This window comes from Aquarana catesbeiana, linkage group LG10 (genome assembly GCF_042186555.1).
Source record: "Aquarana catesbeiana isolate 2022-GZ linkage group LG10, ASM4218655v1, whole genome shotgun sequence".
NCBI classification, from domain to species: Eukaryota; Metazoa; Chordata; class Amphibia; order Anura; family Ranidae; genus Aquarana; species Aquarana catesbeiana.
This window is the reverse complement of record NC_133333.1, coordinates 78,554,952-78,573,379: the sequence shown is the minus strand read 5'-3', so window position 1 is coordinate 78,573,379 and position 18,428 is coordinate 78,554,952. Positions and strand designations below refer to the sequence as shown.

The following is an 18,428-nucleotide window of genomic DNA, read 5'->3' as shown; positions in this document are numbered from 1 at the left end:
ACCATCTCCCTTTTTGTTGCCACTTGGTTCTCTTCCTGGGGGGCCTCTATGGTCTCTGCCCTTGTCTCCATACTTAAAGTATTGGCATCCATCTCTGCTAACTGTCTTCGTGTACTGACTTTGGGTAAGGGTTCAGGGGTTTTACATTTGGCGCCGCCAGCCTTCCCTGGGCTCCCTTTACTCCCATCTTGGACCATATATTTCCTTATAGTACCCGGGCTCGCACTTGTTCTGTTACTACTGTTACTACTAGCAGTATTGGTCGTTGCAGCTTTCCCACCCCTTCCCTTCATTATGTTACTAGCCCTACGGCTCCTGTGGGGTAAACAACCGTGTCCTTTCGGAGTGGTCCCTGTGTAGTGATACAGTCTTTATTACACCCCTCTCCAGTGCAGTCACCGAAGGGTTTTTTTCTTCTGTCGTCCCTCCCCCTTTAGGTCGGGTATATTTCCCGTGTGGCCCTGGTCTTTGTCTTTCTGGGGGTGGCTCTGACTTCCTGTGGTGGGGCGACCCCCTTGCTGTAATTTTAAGTCCCCTGGGAGTGAATGGTAGTCCCCTGAATGGGTGAATGGGGGGGGAGCGACCAGGGGGGGAAGGGGGGGTAGGCCCTCCAACTAGATGGCCCTCCAATAGGCAGTTTCTGCGAGTCTACCAGTCCTGCCGGTCAACAGAATCCCAGCACGTCCCGTTCATCAATTATCATCGGAAATTGCGTTTTATGTATGGGCTGACCGCACTAACATACACAAAAGATTGCAATATGTGTCCACTTTTAAACTGCCCAAGGCAGGTTAGCTTTTAGTTGCGGCTTGTGAGGGCCCTTTCTATCAGAAATATACGTGACTGTGATATTGAGTACATATAATTTTTAGCTGAGAAAGATCAATTAAGAGTCATGGAGAGAAATAAAAAATCCTAGCCTTCAGCAGAGGAAATAATATACATTAGCATATTCACCAAGTTAAAATATTCTTTTTCATGGTTTTAGTCTGTGGTTCCATGTCCCCTGCAGAGTAGAGGGATCTCACAAGTTGTTTTCCAGAGGAGAAGAGAAAAAAAAAGGAAGGCACTTACCCCCTCAGTCAGATCAGATCAGTCAGCTTTAAACGATCTTACCAGGCTTTTTTTTTTTTTTTTTTCCCTTGTGTCAGCAACTTCTACTAGCGGTGCAGCCCTTCGGTTCGATTCTCTCCCCGCTTCGCTGCTGTCTACTTCCTTTCCTCCCAGCGTGACAGCGTTAGCCCAAAGGGTTTGTGTGTCTGGGGGGTTCGTGCCCGATATCCTGCGGGGGGGTTTAGCGGGGGGATAGCGGCGGCACGGCGAGGGTCATCGAGCTCCGGATCTCCCTGGTTCCAGCGCTGGGGAGGTGGTTGGCTCTATCGAGGGGACCGCGTTGACCTCGTTGTTCTCAGCCGCACGCCGGAGCTAGGGGAGGAGACGTCCGGCATCCCGGGATCAGCAGCTGGTCCAATTAGCCACCCACATCCGGCTCCTCCCTCAGGTGTCAGGTCGGCTGTGTGTTATTTTGAGGGGACAGCAAATTTATACTGTTATTCAAGCTGTACACACAAACTTTACATTGTAGCAAAGTGTCATTTCTTCAATGTTGTCACATGAAAAGATAATAAAATATTTTCAAAAATGTGAGGGGTGTACCTGTACCTGAACTCAAATCAATGGGGTACAAAATTTACTTATGAGTGGGTCATCTGTAAGTTTTTGGATCTAGTCATCTTTAAAGACTAGGACCAACTATTAACCAAAACATATTTCAAGTCCAGATGGGAATGGATTTATTCCATTAGATAGTTGTCACCATCCTAATTGGCTGAAAGCCATACCAAATGGTCAATTTCAAGGTATTAGAAGAAATTCCTCTAAAATGGATGACTTTAAATCCCAAGCCAATGTATTAAAAAAATCAATTTGTAGAAAAGATATGACCCGAAAATCTTGAGAAAGGAAATACAAGAGGTATCTATCATAAACAAAGATTTTTTTATCCCCCCAAAAAAAGAGAACAAGCTAATAACAATAAGTTTGAATGGGCCTTTAAAACCACTTTCTCTTTCGCAGCATTGGTGGGTTAACAAAACTATTAAAAAACATTGGCAAATCCTGAAAAATTATAAGATCTTGGGACCCAAACAGAAAAACCTAATGTCATCTATAGAAAAACTAAGACTTTAAAAGATGTTTTGGCACCTAGTGCAATAGACCCTCCACCAAAAATCAGTATGTTTGGGGTCTTATAAACTTTTTCCCTTGCAAAAGATGCAAAGTATGTGAAAACTCTGATGCCGCATAAACACTATCGGAAATTTGGCTAGCAAAAGACCGATGAAAGCTGTTGGTCAGAAAACGCGACCGTGTGTATGCTCCATCGGACTTTTGCTGGCCGAATTCCAGCCAGCAAAAGATTGAGAGCATGTTCTCAATTTTTCGGTCAGAAAAAGTTCCTATCCGAAAATGCGGTTGTCTGTAGCAATTACGACGCGCAAAATTCCTACGCATGCTTGGAAACAATTCAACGCATGCTGGGAAACATTGAACTTCCTTTTCTTGGCTCGTCGTAATGTTGTACGTCACCGCATTCTTGACGGTCGAAAGTTCCACAAACTTTTGTGTGACCGTGTGTATGCAAGGCAAGCTTGAGCGGAATCCGTCGGAAAAGCCATCATATCTTTTTCTGATCAATATCCCGATCGTGTGTATGCGGCATAAGACTATGAAAACCTCCAAATTTACATCATGTTACCGCTAAGACATATAATATTGAGGATTTCATAACCTGCAGTACTATAATAGGGGTTTTTACCTACTTAGGTGCCCGTATGGTCTCCAATATGTGGGCAGGACCACGTGGGCACTAAGTGTGAGAATAGGGGAACATTTAGCCAACATCTTTAAAGGGTTTATAGGACATAGTGTATCCAAACTATTTCGACACCATCATGATAGGAATCCATCTCTCCTTCAGTTGATGGCTATAGAAAAATACACTCCCCATTGGAGGGGTAACAACCTCAAGAGACATATCTTACGTCGAGAAACCCTTGGACCTCACCATGGAATGGGACATCAATTGTTATATAGACAATAAGAGCAGGGGTGCCCAACCTTTTGAGGAGCGAGGGCCACTTTAGCGACTTGGTAACCGGTCGTGGGCCACAATGAGCGTAGTGGGCGGATGGCAGGTCTGTGTCCATTCTGCTTATGTAGAGCAGACACAGGCGCAGCCCGCTCTACCCTAAGGGGACTCCAATCCACCCAGACAGAAAGGGACAGATCCCCTACTTTTTTTAAGCAGATCGGATTGCAGATAGGCGGGTGTAAACAGACACAAGTCTGTTTACATCTGCCGCTCTACAGAGATGAATGGAGGGTCCGATTGGATCCGCCTGAAAAACAGACAGGCAGACCCGATGGGACCGATCATGTGAAAGGGCTCTAAGGCTGCTTTCACACTGATGCACAGAGGTTTACCTGCACCTCAACTGACCTCGATCTTCACTTCTTCCTCAGGATTTCTGCAGCTGGTTGCTGCTGTTCCTCAGGTGGTTATGGCTGGTGGCTGCTGCTGGCTGTCCTCCAGGGCTGGTATTGCTGTTGGGTACTGCCTGCTGGCAGGTACTGATACTGCTGGTGGGTACTGGTACTACTTGTGGCTACTGCTGGCTAGTACTGGTATTGCTGGTGGGTAGTGGTACTGCTGGTAGGTACTAGTACTGCTGGCGGGTACTGCTGGCTGGCACTGCTGGCTGCTGTCCCAAATCGCGGGTTCCCGTGCATTAGTGTGACAGAAGCATGCAGCTGCAGTAGAGAGCATCCTGTCGCAGGCGGAGTGCATTTGGTATCACTCCGCCTGTGAAGGAGCTGGCGCTATACAGGAAGCATCGGCTCTGCTTCCTCTAGCGGTGGCTCCGTTCTTTGTGCTGATTCTCGGAGATGGCGGGTCAGGGACCCGCAATCAGGGCTTGCCAACCCGCCATCTCAGAGCAAGACGTGGCGGGCCACATCGGAGGGCACCGCGGGCCACATGTGGCCCACAAGCCAGCGGTTAGGCACTCCTGCAATAGAGGATATCCCTTGTAATAGGCAAAATATATAGTATATACACATTTTGGACTTTCTGATTATAAGGCTCATTATTGTTCCACCAATGCCATTTCTCATCCCCTTCTTTTAGTCTTCCTATCGGTTATTTTTGCTCATAATGTAATATATATTTTTTTAAATATATTTTTTCATATTTTGTATTTTATATCCCAAATAATGGTCCTAACAGAATGTAAAAAATATTTTATAATATATTTTATATAAAATATACCCATTCCTTATGTGATAATTAAATAAACTATACTCATGAGATTTTTAATTGTGTAATAGAATGTACTTCATTGGTGATTATTGCGTGCTGTTTTTTTCCTTGCTGTATAGCAGCAAACAATGGTCCAAAAATAAACTTCCTAAATGTAAGGAGAATGGAAAGATCACAGTTATATGCTGTATATACACATTTCTTATATGTTGTTTCGGATCTTTGTGTATGGGTTTTAGGAATATATATTATTTGTTCTTTGTAAAATCACATTTTATAGCAATTGGAATTTTTAGATTTTATATGAATTCTAAGTATGATTTAACTATGTATTGTTGTAGTAGCATATATGGTTGAGATGAGTAATTTACAGATATTTTTGCTGATCAGAAACTTTGTCACAGCCTTGAACAGCTCATCCGGTGTCTCTCCTGCTTAATGAGTCTGGGACTAGCCTCTGGTCCCAGCTGATACCTTACAGGGAAACTCGTTGGGAGGAGCAGCATTCCTTAGACGTCACCACGAATCAGCCTGTTGACAAGATCCACGGCTGAGTTACTATTGTGATATTCACCACTTTGTATGAATGTGAGTGCTACAATTTTTTAATAAAATAATGTTTGAATTTCTACACTATGAAGCCTCTTCCTTCCATTATCTTAAATAATCTGGAGACAGACGATCCATATCCAAGAAACTTCCTTATTCAAACAGCCCGTTCCCATCGGAGAGGAGCAGTGTGCAGAGGATTTCGAGGAGAGGAGGATTTATTTGTGCTGGCTATCATTTGCATGAGAGCATCTGATCTCTATAATTTGAGATCCAACTGCTCTGGTAAGCGGCTTTGTTTTATTTGCAGGAAGAAACATTGAATGAACACTGCTATCCAACCTTTTTGCATTGTTTTTGAGCAAGTTAGGCTTTTTATGATCATTTAATTTATTTTCAGTTCTTACATGGACATTTACCACGTTTAAATTTGCTTGTAATCACTTTATTTGCGCTGGAATATTGGTTAGCACACTGTGCTGTGTGACAGGTCTAAATCCCAGAGCTGTATAAGTAGAAATACAATTTATTTGGCAGGGTAATCTGTGGTTTACCACGGAGGAGGCAACTACTATAACCTAATCTATCAGGAACGGATTATCCCCGGAGTACAAGGATCTGGATATTCCCTGCATGCGATTTACTACAGTGGTGCAGGGATCTGGTGACTGGGGAACTGAAGGGGAGCATGGAAGTCACTTAAGCTGCTACATAGGCATGAGTCACTTTTGGACAAGCACAAGTCACTTCAAATTTTGCCATTTTTTTCACTACTGAAAGACTGAACTTATATCAACCACTATTTTTACATCTTGTTTTTTTATGTGATTATTTTTTTTTCTATGGAGAAATTCTTTATACTAGAATTTTGTTGCTAGTTGCTGAGAAAAATTGTTGAAAATCTAATCAAAATTGCTGATTGAGCGGGAACACCCAATATTACACTAAGCACATTCACTTTATATTGCAGTCAGCTTGCAATCAGTATCACCATTAGGGATTTTCTTATTTGTATTTTATTAATTATCTTTTGTATAAACCTGCTTTAAAACAAAGTGGTAACACCCGTCAACCACACTACTCAGCACCCATCACTTAAAAGAGTGATTCACTGTGGAGGTTTACCCTCAGGTGACTGCAGTATTTTTTCACTTATTTTTTCACTTACTTATTGCACATTCACCTGGGAAGAGTGACCCATTTGAGGAGCACTCTTCAGGTGACAGGCAGTGCCACCCACCCCTATTTTTATACACTTATTATTGGTACTCCGGTTGGAGCCCCTTGGGGGAGGCAGCAGCCTAGCTTACACCTACAGTGGGGATCGAAAGTTTGGGCACCCCAGCTAAAAATGTGTATTAATGTGCATAACGAAGCCAAGGAAAGATGGAAAAATCTCCAAATGGCATCAAATTACAGATTAGACGTTCTTATAATATGTCAAAAAAAGTTAGATTTTATTTCCATCATTTACACTTTCAATATTACAGAAAACAAAAAAATGGCGTCTGCAAAAGTTTGGGCACCCTGCAGAATTTATAGCATGCACTGCCCCCTTTGCAAAGCTGAGACCTGCCATTGTCATGGATTGTTCTCAATCATCGTCTGGGAAGACCAGGTGATGTCAATCTCAAAGGTTTTAAATGGCCAGACTCATCTGACCTTGCCCCAACAATCAGCACCATGGGTTCTTCTAAGCAGTTGTCTAGAAAACTGAAAATAGTTGACGCTCACAAAGCTGAAGAAGGCTATAAGAAGATAGAAAAGCGTTTTCAGATGTCAATATGCTCTGCTCGGAATGTAATTAAGAAATGGCAGTCATCAGGAAGAGTGGAAGTTAAAGCAAGATCTGGAAGAGCAAGAAAAACATCAGACAGAACAGCTCGCAGGATTGTGAGAAAAGCAATTCAAAACCCACGTTTGACTGCACGATCCCTCCAGAAAGATCTGGCAGACACTGGAGTTGTGGTACACTATTCCACTATAAAGAGATACTTGTACAAATATGGTCTTCATGGAAGAGTCATCAGAAAAAAACCTCTTCTACGTCCTCACCACAAAAATCAGCGTTTGAACTTTGCAAATGAACATATAGACAAACCTGAGGCATTTTGGAAACAAGTTCTGTGGACCGATGAGGTTAAAATAGAACTTTTTGGCCGGAATGAGCAAAGGTAGGTTTGGAGAAGAAAGGGCACAGAATTTAATGAAAAGAACCTCTGTCCAACTGTTAAGCATGGGGGTGGATCAATCATGCTTTGGGGTTGTATTGCAGCCAGTGGTACAGGGAACATTTCACGAGTAGAAGGAAAAATGGATTCAATAAAATTTCAGCAAATTTTGGATGGTAACTTGATGCCATCTGTGAAAAAGCTGAAGTTAAAGAGAGGATGGCTTCTACAAATGGATAATGATCCTAAACACACCTCAAAATCCACGGGGGATTACATCAAGAGGCATAAACTGAAGGTTTTGCCATGGCCTTCACAATCTCCTGACCTCAACATTATTGAAAATCTATGGATAGACCTTAAAAGAGCAGTGCGTGACAGACAGCCCATACATCTCAAAGAACTGGAAGACTTTTGTAAGGAAGAATGGGCAAAGATACCTCAAACAAGAATTGAAAGACTCTTGGCTGGCTACAAAAAGCGTTTACAAGCTGTGATACTTGCCAAAGGGGGCGGTACAAGATATTAACTCTGCAGGGTGCCCAAACTTTTGCAGATGCCATTTTTTTGTTTTCTGTAAATTTGAAAGTGTAAATGATGGAAATAAAATCTAACTTTTTTTGACATATTATAAGAATGTCTAATCTGTAATTTGATGCCATTTGGAGATTTTTCCATCTTTCCTTGGCTTCGTTATGCACATTAATACACATTTTTACCTGGGGTGCCCAAACTTTCGATCCCCACTGTAAGCGCAGAATCTAACAAATATTAAAAAGCTAAACGTTGTAAGCACCCCTGCCAGTGTTAAATGGTTTGTCTCATCCATTTCAATTGATACATCTGGAAAAGAGCTTGTTCTTTTGAAAAGCTTCAGGCTTATTGGCTGGATCACCAGATGAAAATCGAAGAAACAAAGCCTAAGAAAAGAAAACATATGCAGCCATCACATCTAAGAATTGGTAAGCTGCAATATAATAAATGTTTGCTTTTGGGTTTAATACTGTTTAAAACAACCTGTCGGTGTACTGTGTTCCCATAGCATTTTTTTTTTCTTTTTTAACGGAGGGAGACTTTTCAATACTCCAGTGGTGGACGACAAAACAGTTAGGTTTAACTATACCACAAATTCAAGCAGAACATGGCAGAAATAATATGAGACATTAATATTCTTGCATGAGAAGACATCATATAAAACTATTTATTCATAAATATTTTCCAAAATGAAAATAGGTTACGAAAAATATTTTAAACCAGCTTTCCATACCATTAATTCATTCGGTACAGATAAGTGTATCGAAGATGAAAGGTATAAGTGATTGAGATATGGGGGGGGGGGGGGATGGGGGGTGGAGGAGAGGAAAAAAAATAAAACACTTTAATTCTTGATGCACTTTGTTATCAAAACAAAAAGATACAGTATCTGCCAAAAAGGACAAAATGAAAGAACCCAAAACAGTTTTGTTTTAAGGAGGAAAGGGTGCAAATGCCAGCCAGTAGGAACCCCACAGGGTAGAGACCAGGTATTCCCACCTGCAGAAATAACCACGAGGGAAGGATAGCTTTTTCTTCTTCTTACAAAGACTTTTATATGCACTTTGTTCATTTTTCTTTCCCATTTTAAACTAATTACATTAAAAAATTGACGTTGCCATTCATTGTCCTTTTAGCCTACTGAAGAAACAGGATGTTATGGGATGCTGGCTGTATCATGTCTTTATCCTCTGTCACCTCCACACACAATCTTACTCCACTTATTGGATTTTTTTTTAACTGCATGCACTTAAGTGTTTGTCCAGATTTTCTCTCCTCTCAACTCTTGATGGGAATAAAACTGAAGAGACGTCTTCGGCCCCTCCCCTCTTTATTCCCAATTTTGCAGTTTGCCTCTGTGAAACTGGAAGGCTAGGCGTGATGGAGAAAAGGTCACTGTAAATCACGGTCTTCCAGATAACGGTACTCAAAGGTGAAACCTTCCTTCTTCCGTTGGCCCCATTTTTCATAATCAAAGTAGATGTATGTCCCCTGTAGAGAAAAAAAATGACACATTGCACACTCAAAATATTCTGAAACGTGGACACTACAATCACAAATTATTTCCAAGTACTCTGCGGTAGGTGGGGTGTTCCTATTAGGCAGATTTATTTATATCATCAAAGTAATTTAATCTGAAAATCATTATAAAACTAACTGCAATGTAGTCATAGCATTGCACATTACTTTCTTTCCAACATTTATCTTCCAGTATGAAATTGTCTTGTGACCTAGGCTTTAAGTATACATATGCAAGAAAGTTTCCTAAATGGCAGCATTCCTGCAGCTCTTTACTATGCCAGCTAAAGCTGTTTTAAGTCTGTAATCTTTAAAGCTAAGCTAGAGCAGGCACATGGGAAGAGGGGAGAAAACAGAATGCAGATTCCTAACTGACAACTTCGCTGCATCTCTTGTGAATCATAATAATTTGCTCCAGTGTTTGCAACTAGAGTGGTGAGTGTGGGCTTGTTTAAAAAAACTTCCTCAATGTCCCGCTTGTTAATAATCTGATGTTTTATTTAGCAGCAAGTCTGTTTCATGGAAACCAGTACTGTACAGGCTTCTTTAAATCATTTAGAGTTGGTTATATGGAGTTATCTTCAGTTGGTTCGACACTGGCAACCCCCCCCCCCCCCCAAAAAAAAACCTGCTGGGATATCCCTCATTTAAACCCATCTACTCACACAGGGAACAGAGGGGAGGAGACCTATGTCTTGTACTGTACTACAGGTGGTCCCCGGGTTACAAACAAGATGGGGTCTGTAGGTTTGCTCTTAAGTTGAATCTGTAAATCTGAACAGGTGCATTTTTTTTTTTAAGTGTAGCCCCAGCCAGAAAAAATATTTTTAAGCTTTTTGGATAGAATAGGGAAGGGTTAAAACCGCTATAACTTTTGTTTTGCTGTCTGTGCCCCTGTTCAGAAGATTACACCTCACTTTCAGTCCCAATGGCATTTGGATTTTGAAAATTTTGGGCTGTTGTGGAAACAAGACTTGGTGATAAAGCATCAGTGGAGGTACCTTTTTCCCATAATAACTCTTACAGGAGTAAACTTCCCTTACTAGGGGTAGATTTCCTCTCACTTCCTGTTGTCTCCCTCCGTTTGTAAGTAGGAGTCTTTGTAACTAGGGGACTGCCTGTACAGTAAACTGATTTTATTGACAAAAATTGTACAGGACACAGTCTTTTTAAATCATTACAACTGGGATGTCTAAAAGCAATCCAACTGAGGCGATGGCAACACAGCAAACACCAAGGCCCATATAACAAACAGGTCAATATGTCTGGAGAAGCTCGGAGAGCAACTCCTAGAACCTTATACACAAAACTGGCATCAAAAGAGACCTCATTATCTGACTAGGCTCTGCAGAGGTCCAACAATAATGTTGGAATCCGTCCAGATGCCTGACTGGCAGCTGGCTCAGCTACTCAGTGCGCCACTGAGCCAGCCGTTCCTACCCCCTCCAGAGCCTGGAACTCCAGTGCTGGAGGGGAAGAGTACACTACACAGTGGTGACTGACAGAGCAGACCAGCGGTCTTTGATTGCTCAGTTTTCGGTATAAATGTTTTTTTTTTAACCTGCACTTCAGACTATAGGCTCTTCTAGATAATTCACTACCTCTTTTATAGCGTCCGACGCTACAGGTAAGGCAGCAGTAGTAATTTTGATTAGACGCTCGCGCAACATCAGGGTTAAATCATCTCATTTAGACCCTCACAGGCATTTGTGATAACTCTCCTGTGACTACATGGCCACCCCATGTACCATTGTGGATATACAACCCCTGGCAAAAAATATGGAATCACCAGTCCCTGAGGATGTTCCTTCAGTTGTTTATTGTTGTAGAAAAAAAGCAGATCACAGACATGGACAAAAACTAAAGGCATTTCAAATGGCAACTTTCTGGCTTTAAGAAACACTAAAAGAAATCAAGAAAAATAATTGTGGTGGCCAGTAAAAGTTAGATTTATAGAACAAGCACAGGGAATAAATTATGGAATCACTCAATTCTGAGGAAAAAATTATGGAATCACCCTGTAAATTTTCATTACAAACACTAACACCTGCATCAGATTAAATCTGCTTGTTAGTATGTAGGTAAAGAGGGTAAATCATCACGCAGTGTTGCACAAGATGTTGGTTGTTCACAGTCGGCTGTGTCTAAAACATGGACCAAATACAAACATGGGAAGGTGGTTAAAGGCAAGCATACTGGTAGACTAAGGAAGACATCAAAGCGTCAAGACAGAAACTGACTTAAAAACAGGACTTAAAGCAATATGCCTTGAAAACAGAAAATGTATAACAAAACAAATGAGGAACAAATGGGAGGAAACTGGAGTCAACATCTGTGACTGAACTGTAAGAAACCGCCTAAAGGAAATGGGATTTACATACAGAAAAGCTAAAAGAAAGCCAACTCTAACACCTAAACACAAAAAAACAAGGTTGCAATGGGCTAAGGAAAGGCAATCGTGTACTGTGGATGATTGCATGAAAATCATATTCAGGGATGAATCTCGAATCAGCATTGGGCAAGGTGATGATGCTGGAACTTTTGTTTGGTGCCGTTCCAATGAGATTTATGCAGATGACTGTCTGAAGAAAACATGCAAATTTCCACAGTCAATTATGATATGGGGCTGCATGTCAGGTAAAGGCACTGGGGAGATGGCTGTCATTAAATCTTCAATAAATGCACAGGTTTACATTGAAATTTTGGACACTTTTCTTATCCCATCTATTGAAAGGATGTTTGGGGATGATGAAATCATTTATCAAGATGGTAATGCATCTTGCCATAGAGCAAAAACTGTGAAAAAATTCCTTGAAGAAAGACACATAATGTCAATTTCATGGCCTGCAAACAGTCCGGATCTCAATCCAATTGAAAATCTGTGGTGGAAGTTAAATAAAATGGTCCATGACAAGGCTCCAACCTGCAAAGATGATTTGGCAACAGCAATCAGAGAAGGCTGGAGCCAGATTGATGAACAGTACTGTTTATCACTCATTAAGTCAATGCCTCAGAGACTGCAAGCAGTTATAAAAGCCAGAGGTGGTGCAACAAAGTACTAGTGATGTGTTGGAGTGTTATTTTGTTTGTTTTTCATGATTCCATAATTTTTTCCTCAGAGTTGAGTGATTCCATAATTTATTCCCTGTGCTTGTTCTATAAATCTAACTGTTACTGGCCACCACAATTATTTTTCTTGATTACTTTTAGTGTTTCTTAAAGCCAGAAAGTTGCCATTTGAAATGCCTTTAGTTTTTGGCCATGTCTGTGATCTGCTTTTTTTCTACAACAATAAACAACTGAAGGAACATCCTCAGGGACTGGTGATTCCATAATTTTTGCCAGGGGTTGTATATGCCCCTAACTCTGTTCAGATAGTTTTTTTTCTTCAGTTTTTGAGACCTTACAGGATTATGTACAACCCTTCACAATTTTGGGTGGGGACTTTAACGTTGTACGCTCTGCATCAAGGGATAGACAAACTCTATTTAACCCCAATGTATCTAATCCAACGCAGGCTCTTTCTACCTCTTTCCACAAGGTCCTTCGATCACATCGCCTCCTGGACACCTGGCGAATCAAGCGCCCTACTAGCAGACAGTACATGTTTTACTCCCCAGCCCACAAAAAGTATTCCAGACTATATTACTTTCTAATTTCCACCCCCCCCCCCCCCTTTCTGTCTAAGGTAGTATCTTCGGCAATAAGTCCACTCACCTTGTCTGATTATTCCCCTATTTTTCTTGATCTGGCCCTGCCAGTTGCACCTTCAAAACAATGCCACTGGCATTTGAACGAATTCCTGCCAAGTCATATAGCTACTAAAGAACAGTTATCTCAAACCCGAATAGAATATTTCCAGTTTAACCAAGGTACAGTTTCAGGGGAGGCCACCCTACGGGAGGCACACAAAGCTTTCTTCAGAGGCCAATGCATTTCCATTGGCTCTTGTTTTAAAAAAAGACAATGCAAAAAAAAAAAAAATTGCTATTTTGGGCAAATTGCGTTTCTCAGAATGGCAGCTACTCCAACATCCCACGGTGGGTCCACTCCGAGAGGTGAACTTTCTCCGTAACCAACTCAAAGCCCTACATATGCATCGAGTGGCCAGGTCTCTTATGTGGTCTAAATAGAAATCCTATGAATTCTCTAACAAACCTCATGGATTGTTAGTACACAAACTAAAACTTCGCCCCTTCCACTCCGTCCCCAATTTCTTTCTCAACCAGATTGTACACCCCACATATTGCCCCCAAAATATGACCAGGGTATTTAGGGAATTTTATTGCAAACTTTACAATTGCCTCACCCCCTCCAATAAATATAATTTCAATCAAGAAGCTTTTGATACTTTCTGCTCTGCTTTAAAGCTCCCTAAACTATCCTCTTCTAATCGTCAGTTATTAAATACAGCAATTACCCCTGAGGAACTTGCACAAGTTTTGAAACAATTACCCACTCTAAGTCCCCTGACCCTGATGGACTTCCCTACTCTTACTACAAAAATTTCTCTCACATATTATCCCCACACGATAGATTTATATAACACCTTAAAGGTCGCCCCCCCAACTCACAGTTCCAACACTCCTTTCTGACGGTAATCCCTAAATCTGGCAAGGACCCCTCCCGTCCTGATAGTTATAGGCCTATCACACTTTTAAACTCTGATTACATTTTTACAAAATGATAAAGACCAGGTAGGGTTCATACAAACAAGGCAGGCAGGCGATAACACTAGGCGCACTATAGATCTCAGATCTATTGAATACGTTTTTCAAACCGGTTATACTAAGCCTCGATGCACAAAAGGCCTTCGACAGGCTCTCATGGCCTTTCACGTTTGTCACTTTGTCCTATTACGGGTTCAAGGGCCCTTTCATGGAAGCTTTGAGGGTTTTGTACTCTCGCCCCCTTTTCAAGTGCAATTATCAGCTTTTCTGTCGCAATCCTCTCCAATGTCTAATGGCACCAGACAGGGATGTCCCATCTCCTCTATTGTTTGTCCTATGTTTAGAACCTTTAGCAGCAGCCATCTGCACCCATCCAGACATAAAGGGAGTGGTGATGCGACAGAGGGAATACAAACGTTCACTCTTTGCTGACAATATTTTGACCCTAACCAACCTTCTCATATCTCTGCCATCATTACACAATACACACTCTTTTTAGCTCCCGCTCAAGCTATAAAATGAATGCTTCTAGGACCAAAGCCCTTCCTATCCTCATCCCAGTAGACCTCCTAGCTACCCTACAGCAGGCATATCCCTATGTTCTCAATCCCTCAAATACCTGGGAGTAAATTTGACACCCACATATTCTACCCTGTATGATGCCAACTGCCCCTCCCTTTTTAAAGAAATACAAAATATGTTGAAACAATGGGATACCTACCTTTTTTCGTGGCTGGGTAGGATAAACATTCTAAAAATGTCCATCCTCTCAAAACTGCTGTACCTTTTTGAGACCCTACCTGTCCCTATACCTTCCCCTCAGCTTAAAGCCATACTCTGTTGGTTTTTAAACTTTATCTGGCACAACATTATTATTATAAAATGTTAATATTGGCACACAGCTCCATACCATTGTTTCCTGGTCTAGTCAATATGCCCCCAATAGCTGGACGGAAATTGAAACAAATACGCTTTATCCTATACATCCGTGTTCTCTGGTGTGGTCATAGTTACATAGGTTGAAAAAAGACCATCCAGTTCAACCATAAAAAAAATAAAAAATATCCTACAATCCAGTATACCCAATTCTATACCCACAGATCCAGAGAAAGGCAAAAAAAACCAGCAGAGCATGCTCCAATTTGCTACAGCAGGGGAAAAAAATTCCTTCCTGATCCCCCAAGAGGCAATCGGATTTTCCCTGGATCAACTTTACCTATAAATGTTAGTACCCAGTTATATTATGTACGTTTAGGAAAGTATCCAGGCCTTTCTTAACCACTTGACGACCGCCTCACGCCGATGTACGTCGGCAAAGTGGCACGGACAGGCAAAATCACGTACAGGGTACGTGATTTGCCTTCCGCGGGTGGGGGGTCCGATCGGACCCCCCACCGGTGCCCGAGGCGGTCGTCTTTTGTCCAGCGGCGATCGGTGATGAGGGGGAGACCATCCGTTCGTGGCCCCCCCCTCGCGATCGCCGCCGGCCAATGAAAACACTCCTTTGCTGCTGTATGCTAAACAGCAGCAAAGGAAGTGATGTCATCTCCCCTCGGGTCGGTATTTTCCGTTCCGGCCCGAGGAGAGAAGACATCTATGTGAGTGCACCAACACACACACACACAGTAGAACATGCCAGGCATACAAAACACCCCGATCCCCCCCCCGATCGCCCCCTGATCCCCCCCCAATCACCCCCCCCCCCTGTCACAAACTGACACCAGCAGTTTTTTTTTGTTTTTTTTGTTTTTTTTTTCTGATTACTGCATAGTGTCAGTTTGTGACAGTTACAGTGTTGGGACAGTGAGTATTACCCCCCTTTAGGTCTAGGGTACCCCCCTAACCCCCCCTAATAAAGTTTTAACCCCTTGATCACCCCCTGTCACCAGTGTCACTAAGCGATCATTTTTCTGATCGCTGTATTAGTGTCACTGGTGACGCTAGTTAGTGAGGTAAATATTTAGGTTCGCCGTCAGCGTTTTATAGCGTCAGGGACCCCCATATACTACCGAATAAATGTTTTAACCCCTTGATTGCCCCCTAGTTAACCCTTTCACCACTGATCACCGTATAACCGTTACGGATGACGCTGGTTAGTTCGTTTATTTTTTATAGTGTCAGGGCACCCGCCGTTTATTACCAAATAAAGGTTTAGCCCCCTGATCGCCCGGCGGTGATATGCGTCGCCCCAGGCAGCGTCAGATTAGCGCCAGTACCGCTAACACCCACGCATGCAGCATACGCCTCCCTTAGTGGTATAGCATCTGATCGGATCAATATCTGATCCGATCAGATCTATACTAGCGTCCCCAGCAGTTTAGGGTTCCCAAAAACGCAGTGTTAGCGGGATCAGCCCAGATACCTGCTAGCACCTGCGTTTTGTGCCTCCGCCCAGCCCACCCAAGTGCAGTATCGATCGATCGCTGTCACTTACAAAACACTAAACGCATAACTGCAGCGTTCGCAGAGTCAGGCCTGATCCCTGCGATCGCTAACAGTTTTTTTGGTAGCATTTTGGTGAACTGGCAAGCACCAGCCCCAGGCAGCGTCAGGTTAGCGCCAGTACCGCTAACACCCACGCACGCAGCATACGCCTCCCTTAGTGGTATAGTATCTGAACGGATCAATATCTGATCAGATCTATACTAGCGTCCCCAGCAGTTTAGGGTTCCCAAAAACGCAGTGTTAGCGGAATCAGCCCAGATACCTGCTAGCACCTGCGTTTTGCCCCTCCGCCCGGCCCAGCCCAGCCCACCCAAGTGCAGTATCGATCGATCACTGACACTTACAAAACACTAAACGCATAACTGCAGCGTTCGCAGAGTCAGGCCTGATCCCTGCGATCGCTAACAGTTTTTTTTGTAGCGTTTTGGTGAACTGGCAAGCACCAGCCCCAGGCAGCGTCAGATTAGCGCCAGTACCGCTAACACCCACGCACGCACCGTACACCTCCCTTAGTGGTATAGTATCTGATCGCATCAATATCTGATCCGATCAGATCTATACTAGCGTCACCAGCAGTTTAGGGTTCCCAAAAACGCAGTGTTAGCGGGATCAGCCCAGATACCTGCTAGCACCTGCGTTTTGCCCCTCCGCCCGGCCCGGCCCAGCCCACCCAAGTGCAGTATCGATCGATCACTGACACTTACAAAACACTAAACGCATAACTGCAGCGTTCGCAGAGTCAGGCCTGATCCCTGCGATCGCTAACGTTTTTTGGTAGCGTTTTGATGAACTGGCAAGCGCCAGCGGCCTAGTACACCCCGGTCGTAGTCAAACCAGCACTGCAGTAACACTTGGTGACGTGGCGAGTCCCATAAGTGCAGTTCAAGCTGGTGAGGTGGCAAGCACAAGTAGTGTCCCGCTGCCACCAAAAAGACAAACACAGGCCCATCGTGCCCATAGTGCCCTTCCTGCTGCATTCGCCAATCCTAATTGGGAACACACCACTTCTGCAGCGCCCGTACTTCCCCCATTCACATCCCCAACCAAATGCAGTCGGCTGCATGAGAGGCATTTTTATGTCCTCCCGAGTACCCCTACCCAACGAACCCCCCCAAAAAAGATGTCGTGTCTGCAGCAAGCGCGGATATAGGCGTGACACCCGCTATTATTGTCCCTCCTGTCCTGACAATCCTGGTCTTTGCATTGGTGAATGTTTTGAACGCTACCATGCACTAGTTGAGTATTAGCGTAGGGTACAGCATTGCACAGACTAGGCACACTTTCACAGGGTCTCCCAAGATGCCATCGCATTTTGAGAGACCCGAACCTGCAACCGGTTACCGTTATAAAAGTTAGTTACAAAAAAAGTGTAAAAAAAAAAAAAAAATATGAAATAAAAAAAAATAGTTGTTGTTTTATTGTTCTCTCTCTCTCTATTCTCTCTCTCTATTGTTCTGCTCTTTTTTACTGTATTCTATTCTGCAATGTTTTATTGTTATTGTTATTGTTATTATGTTTTATCATGTTTGTTTTTCAGGTGTGTAATTATTTACACTTTACTGTGCTTTATTGTTAACCATTGTTAACCATTTTTTTGTCTTCAGGTACGCCATTCACGACTTTGAGTGGTTATACCAGAATGATGCCTGCAGGTTTAGGTATCATCTTGGTATCATTCTTTTCAGCCAGCGGTCGGCTTTCATGTAAAAGCAATCCTAGCGGCTAATTAGCCTCTAGACTGCTTTTACAAGCCGTGGGAGGGAATGCCCCCCCCCCCCCACCGTCTTCCGTGTTTTTCTCTGGCTCTCCTGTCTCAACAGGGAACCTGAGAATGCAGCCGGTGATTCAGCCAGCTGACCATAGAGCTGATCAGAGACCAGAGTGGCTCCAAACATCTCTATGGCCTAAGAAACCGGAAGCTACGAGTATTTCATGACTTAGATTTCGCCGGATGTAAATAGCGCCATTGGGAAATTGGGGAAGCATTTTATCACACCGATCTTGGTGTGGTCAGATGCTTTGAGGGCAGAGGAGAGATCTAGGGTCTAATAGACCACAATTTTTTCAAAAAAGAGTACCTGTCACTACCTATTGCTATCATAGGGGATATTTACATTCCCCGAGATAACAATAAAAATGATTAAAAAAAAAATATGAAAGGAACAGTTTAAAAGTAAGATTAAAAAAGCAAAAAAATAATAAAGAAAAAAAAAAAAAAAA

At 42.8% G+C, this 18,428-nt stretch overlaps 1 protein-coding gene across 1 annotated transcript in view; it reads right to left on the bottom strand.

Moving 5' to 3' along the window:
• Positions 1-8,228: 8,228 nt before the first annotated feature.
• Positions 8,229-18,428, bottom strand: part of CNOT3 (CCR4-NOT transcription complex subunit 3) — a gene marked incomplete in the record, with an annotated part of 468,179 nt that continues 457,979 nt past the window's right edge. The window contains 1 exon segment of the mRNA XM_073602305.1: positions 8,229-9,066. Coding sequence (XP_073458406.1) covers positions 8,968-9,066 — 99 coding nt within the window.